Genomic DNA, 6834 nt, shown 5'->3' on the forward strand with positions numbered 1-6834 from the left:
TCTCTATTTAGTACATTACAAAGCATTAGATATGTTCAAGGATTTAACATATACCATTTTAATTATTTCGATTCTAAATTTATCGTAGTAATTTTAAACAATTTATTCTTTAGTCTCTGGAGACAGAGAAGATTAAGACTGCTTTTCAATTCAACAAACACTTGTATAAGCTTAATATAAGCTCCTTGTATTTTAACCTCTATTATTCTGCCAACAAGAATTGAATGTGTTCTTTTTCAGAACTTTTCTTTCAATCAGAATTTCTAGCCCATCCTTCCAGCAGTTATATCCACTTTCTCCTAAAATTCCTATGCCAAACTTGTCTCTTCCAACAAGGTTTTTCAGATTAATTTTACCAATTCTGATCATCTAATATTTCCTTTTAGCACTTATACACTTTGTGAGTCTGGACTTATTATTATTCTTAATATATGTAGTTAATATAATTATAACTATCTTAACAAGAAGCAGAAAACTGGCAGTGTCTCAGCGTGCTGTGTCAGTGTTTTGAGATTAAATGTCTCATGTCTATGTGTGTTACCAACAAGCATTATACTTACATTTCCGTGAGGATATGGTGGCATTTCTTGCTTTATAGTGTCTTAGTTTAATTATTAGAGTGAGGGCTGATCCCAAAGTGAGAGAACAAATGGATTCTGAGAGGCACTTCACACCCATACACCATTTTTCACAGAAGATATATTCTCAACTGAAAATCAATGTCCTAAATTTCAAGAGTTTGCAAAAATTCATTGTGAATTCTCATAAGCTTCTACAATTAACCTCCTGTGTTCCTAGCTTCCTTTCTATCTCTTTTAATCGAACAAGGAAAATAGACAATTCACATTATCAAGAGTTTCAAGGTTTAAAGGAAACCTAATTCATAACCTTTTATAATAGGGGAAAAATAGAATAAAACAGGCAGAGAGGGAAAGGGTAGGATCTGAGGTTCCTGGGTGGGGAAACACATATTTTGGAACATGTTGGGAGGGTCCGATCACAGCAAACCCCCTTGGGCATAAGGTTCCTCTTAAGAATGTAATAGCCACCACCTACTCCCCCCTCAGTTTTCCCTCCGGAATTTGACAAAAGACCTGACCAAAAATAAGTAGACTATAAAAGGTATCACCCACCAGGAATGGTAAGGCTATAGGCCACCCCTCATCGGATGGAAAGGAGCCAATCAGGAATGGATAACCCAGCATCTAGAGTTATCAAACCAATAAGGCTGGAATCTAAGAAGGATCAAGGGGAAAGGGAAAGGGAAGGGGGGGGGGAAGGGAAACCAAAACCTTATAAAACCAAGACCTTTGCCTATAGTCCGCAGACATTCACTTTCGAGTGTCCCCCTCTCTGTAAAGAGAGCTTTCATACTATTCTTCCTTTTTGATCTTATACTCTAATAAACTTTGGCCTGCTGCTCATTTGGTGTCCACCTCTTCATTCGTCGAAGCAATGAGACAACGAATCCCAGGTATTGAGGTAAAAAAAATCCTGCAACACTTCCAGATTCTGAATCAAGAGATTAAATCGAGAATCTAGGAGGAAATTTAGTATTTTTTTCCTCCTCGTTTCGAGACCATGTTTGGGCCCAAGAACTAAATAGCCCTCTTATTCTTTACCCAGAGAAACTGATTTTATTCACCCGGTTGCAAGAGAAAAAGCTGGAGAGCTGCAGAGATACAGCAGTGCTCATAGGCATACATTATAGAGGAAACTTGACGTTAGCAGTGGAGTAGTTCGAAGACATGGATCCACACAAATAACTTCTGGCACATTAATCTCACCTGATGGAGGGACCAGGTGAGGGACCACCTGCAGCAGGTGGAGAGAGGACCCAGGAGTTCCCTTTCTGTATTGCCTCTGCTGAGAAGTCAGTTCATGAAAAAAAATAAGACAGCAAGAATAGTGTTTCCTGTAACAAAGCTCTATGGGGAGATCCAAAGGGTACTCAAGGATATTCTACTCACACTGTTTTTGGAGGTATGGCCAGTGTGGGAAAGGAACTTCCAAGTTTAAAGATAAACAATGAGGAGAAGGGGGGAAAAACTACACATTTAGGACAAAGTATAAGAAATAAAACATCTCACACAAAAGAAAGAGCATCTCACAAGATTGATTCCAGGAAGCAGTTGAAAATACTGTTCTCAAATGAATTGCTCTTGCAAGGAAATTAAAAACAAAAAAAACATAGACTAAATGAAATAGGGATTGCTCATGCAACAGATGAAAGCATGATTTCACAGGGTTACGAAAATAAAGAGGGAAATAATGATACTGAGAGCTTAAAAACATTTACCTGTGTCAACATATGAAATAAATATGCGGGGGGGGGGGAGAAAACAAATAAAAACAAACAACAGCAACAAACAAGTCAGTGAATCAGATCTTAGCCTGAAGGATACAGGGATAAGTTACAGAAAGATAAAAATGAGCAGAGAACAGCCTTAGCAGGAGGTGCAGGGAAGACTACCCTGTAGGGTGCAAAAGAAATGCAAATAAATGAAATGGACACGAATTCAAAAAGTAATAAAATCCTATTGTTAGGTAATGAAAGAAACATTCTTAGTGAAAAGGAAATCACTTTCTACACTGGAAAGACCGATTCCAAGGCATTTCCTGTTTCAGTTCTTGAACTTGAAGAGAAAATTGTCAATTTCGGTGAACATTCATGCCTGTGCAGCAGGTATATTTTAAAAACATTTAAAAAATATATTTTAAACATTAAAAACATTAAAAAATATATTTTAAATGCAGGCTTACACAGCTAGAAAGGAGTTCAAAATATAGACACTTTTAAAGGGAAGAGGCAGGGGCACCTGGGTGTCTCAGTCAGTTAAGCAATGGACTTCAGCTCAGGTCAAGACCCTGCAGTTCCTGGGTTCGAGTGCTGACAGCACAGAGCCTGGAGCCTGCTTCAGAATCTGTCCCCCGGTCTTTCCCCTGCTCGTTTTCTGTCTGCCTCAAAAATAGACATTAAAGAATTTATTTAAATAAATAAATAAATAAATAAATAAATAAGTAAGTAAGTAAAGGGAAGTGGGTGCTCTGAGAATTGTGTAAATAGTCCATTTACATTAGAAAACCAACAGCAAGATGGTCTTACATATGCAAGAGTTTGGGAATCTTCACCAACAGTTCCAGGAGTTGTATTGGGAAGCTGGGCTTTTTCAGTCTGTGGGCCTGCCTGCGCTTCAAAACAAGAGAAAATAAAGTCAGTTAAGGTCTGATCCAGTCAACCAAAGACAAACCAAATATAGTAACCGCAAATGAAAAAGCCTAAGAGTTAATACTAAATCTAGAAGATAAATACAAGGAGGACACTAATTATAATTATAGTAAAAAAAAAAAACTTTAGTGTTTTTATAGCAAAAAGGTGAAATCATTAGAACAAAATCACAAATTTGGAAAAAAAAATGTTACTCAGGACAGAGAAGAAAGACAGGAACACAACATTGGAAATTAAAATACCTAACTATGAATTTAAGAGCTAATTTTTTAAAGACAATAAAATAGATTACTACTTGGATGAATCAAGTAAAGAAGAGAAAATACATATACTTGTAATTAGGAATAAAAAAGTACACAATCACAGAGGAAAAAACAATTATATTAAAAAAATGTTCACAATAATATCTACCAGAAATGAAAGTCTGGATAAATCAAACCTTTTTCTAGAAAAATAAAGATTTCCAAAATTGACCAACAAAACCTAAATCCATTCAATAAAACTATGTCTATAGTAATACTCCTTATGTATAAGCTATTAAACAAGAGAAACCAATAATGTTTTCTAGGTTCAAATAGTTTTAAATATTTAAACAAGTAAATTTGCTGCTGTTGAAATAATTTTGGAGCATAGACAATCAAAGAAAACATTCTATTTGTTTTTAAAGGTTACGTAACTTTGATATCAACATACTATAAAAGATCATATAAAAATCTTCAATTACAATCAACATATTAAATACCAAATTCCAGCACTACATAAGAATCAACCTTGTTCGGTCCCATCTATATCCTGATATTTCTGAGTTTATATGGTGTCATAATATTCCTGAATAAATAAATTATTTTGATTCACCATATTAATAGGTTAAATGAGAAAAACTGCATAATCAAATTTTTATGCCAAAAGACATTTGATAATATTTAAAATTAGTCATGAAAAAACTCATCAGTGGATAGGGTTAGGAAGATTTCTTTCCCCCTGAAGGTAAGTACTATGCTTAACAGGAAACAATAGGAACATTTATTTTAAAAGCAGAAAAATATAAAACTGTCAGTCTTCATCATTCCTAGACATAGGCCATTAGACAAAATGAATTGAAATATAACCAGCCAAAGTGAGGAGGTAAACTTTTAATTATTTGTAAAGAAAAGCAGTTAAAAGAAAAAAGAAGCTATAAGTATCAGATGAACACAATAGCTTATTATTAGTTAAATAAATCTGTTAAATGGCAAAAATTTAACTGAGTAAATTTTAAAGCTGTAATTGGCTTTATTAATCAATTCATGAATCAGACAGCACCCCATCTAGCAAGTAGAGGAGAACTCCAAAAGACTACAGAAATGGAAAGGTTTTTTAAGGTAGGGAGGGAGTGGAAAAAAGGAAATTATTAGCAAAGAATTCATTGTTTTAGGCAAGGTCCCCCTCATAGGGAATGGAAGGGGGTTGCTGGGTAATTTCCTGAGTGCTGACCAGGAAATTTCCATGGTGACTGGTTAAGGCTTACATTTTCTGGGTTGAAACTGCAGTCAGGTGAGATATTAAGTCATGGTTTACTGACTTGGGGACTAATATAAGTGATGCCATTGCGGGCCTGTGGTTTTCTTGTTAATACCCATAAAGACAGTTTTTGGTGAAAAAAAGGTCAAGAATCATAAATGTTTGACTAATTTGACTACATATCTTGGAATGACAAATTCATGATACATAAATGTATATATCCCACACACATACTAGAAACACTTTGAAACATATATTATAATAAAGTAATTTAGCTCCTTAGTAGATTATGATCTTTCAAGACAATAAGAACAAATTACTTCTTTACTAAGAAAAGGACTAATGCAGGAGCAGTGTGAAGAATAGAAGGCAAGAACGACCCTAGGACCGGCCAAAGCCCACGCGACCCTGCGTCCCAGTGTCCAGCGCCTATGTCCCCCCTCCACCGTCGCCACCATGCCCAAGAGAAAGGCTGAAGGGGATGCTAAAGGAGATACAGCCAAGGGGAAGGATGAGCCCCAGAGAAGATCTGCAAGGTTATCTGCTAAACCTGCTCCTCCGAAGCCAGAGCCCAAACCTAAAAAGGCCCCCGCAAAGAAGGGAGAGAAGGTACCCAAAGGGAAAAAGGGGAAAGCTGATGCTGGCAAGGATGGGAATAACCCAGCAGAAAATGGAGATGCCAAAACAGACCAGGCACAGAAAGCCGAAGGTGCCGGAGACGCCAAGTGAAGTGTGTGCATTTTTGATAACTGGGTACTTCTGGTGACTGTACAGTTTGAAATACTGTTTTTTATCAAGTTTTATAAAAATGCAGAATTTTGTTTTACTTTTTTTTAAAGCTATGTTGTTAGCACACAGAACACTTCATTGTTGTTTTGGGGGAAGGGCATATGTCACTAATAGAATATCTCTGAAGCTAGACTGATTCAAGGGGAAAAACACCATTCCCTTCTAGTTCTGAGAAACTTCCTCTTGGTTCCCAGGAGGAGCGATTCCTTGATGTTAATGCACATTAGCCACCTTGGCAACAAATGCCTTGTGGGGTGGAAAATCGAAAATCCATTTCTTATGTCCTTTTCTCCCTCTGCCTTCAACATAGACTTGACTCCCTTAAACCCAGAGACCTGTTGGAACCTGACCCCAAGAAATGGTTCCCAGTTTGTCAGGCAATCTGGACTTTACAGTGTCACCATGGAGATGGCATCCCTCAAAAGAGTTCCTTTTTTAGCTTGTGGAGCTTCAGATTGATAATTCTGCCATTTTCATTTCATTTCCTGAAATTCAGGGTCGGCTTGTGAAAAGTTGTTAAACAACATGCTAAATGTAAAATGTCAACCCTCACTCTAAACTTTCCCTGTTCAGAGCATCAAATGAAGACTTCATTGGGTTCTATAGTGGCTTTCTGATTTTGGTAGTCCATTGAAGAAGGGAGTTTGAAAGTTGTTCTATACTGTTAACGATAGTCTGCCCATGTCCTGCCTGAAATACCATGATTGTTTATGAAAAGTATCTTTAATAAAGCTGGATACAGTTTGGCTTGGGAAAAAAAAAAGGAAGAAAAGGACTAATGCAACCCAAAAAAGAGATATTTGAAATGAACAAAAGCAAGAAAACATATAAACTTCTTTAATAATTTTAACATGCCAATAAAAACACTTACTATAAATAATATTATCCTTACCAGTTTATCAGGATTAAAAAAATAACATCCATTTTTTAAAGCTTATTTATTGATTTTGAGAGAGAGAGAGAGAGAGAGAGAGAGCGCTCATGCCCATGAGTGGGAGAGGGGCAGAGAGAGAGGGAGAGAGAATCTCAAGCAGGCTCTGTGCTGTCAGCATGGAGCCTGATGCGGGACTTGAATTCACGAATCATGAAATCATGACCTGAGCTGAAACCAAAAGCCAGACATGTAACAGACGAAGCCACCCAAGTGCCCCCAAAATTAATATCCGTCGTTGAGAGAAATCTGGATACAGACTAACATTATGTCAGAGGTTGTGGTCCTGCAGAAAACACTGTGACAAAAATATAAGTTCACAGGGATCTCTTTGGAATCTCTTTGCCAGGATTCACTGGCAAGAAAACCCATTAAGTGAGACAGG

General features: G+C 36.8%; 1 protein-coding gene across 1 annotated transcript; it reads left to right on the forward strand.

Annotated features, from left to right (window-relative positions):
• The first annotated feature begins 5185 nt into the window (after positions 1-5185).
• LOC102956239 (non-histone chromosomal protein HMG-17-like) lies at positions 5186-5699 on the forward strand. Its single transcript, XM_042997388.1, has one exon. It carries the CDS (start codon positions 5186-5188, stop codon positions 5456-5458), a length of 273 nt encoding a protein of 90 aa, XP_042853322.1. The 3' UTR covers positions 5459-5699.
• Positions 5700-6834: the final 1135 nt, after the last annotated feature.

This window comes from Panthera tigris, chromosome C1 (assembly GCF_018350195.1).
Source record: "Panthera tigris isolate Pti1 chromosome C1, P.tigris_Pti1_mat1.1, whole genome shotgun sequence".
NCBI classification, from domain to species: domain Eukaryota; kingdom Metazoa; phylum Chordata; class Mammalia; order Carnivora; family Felidae; genus Panthera; species Panthera tigris.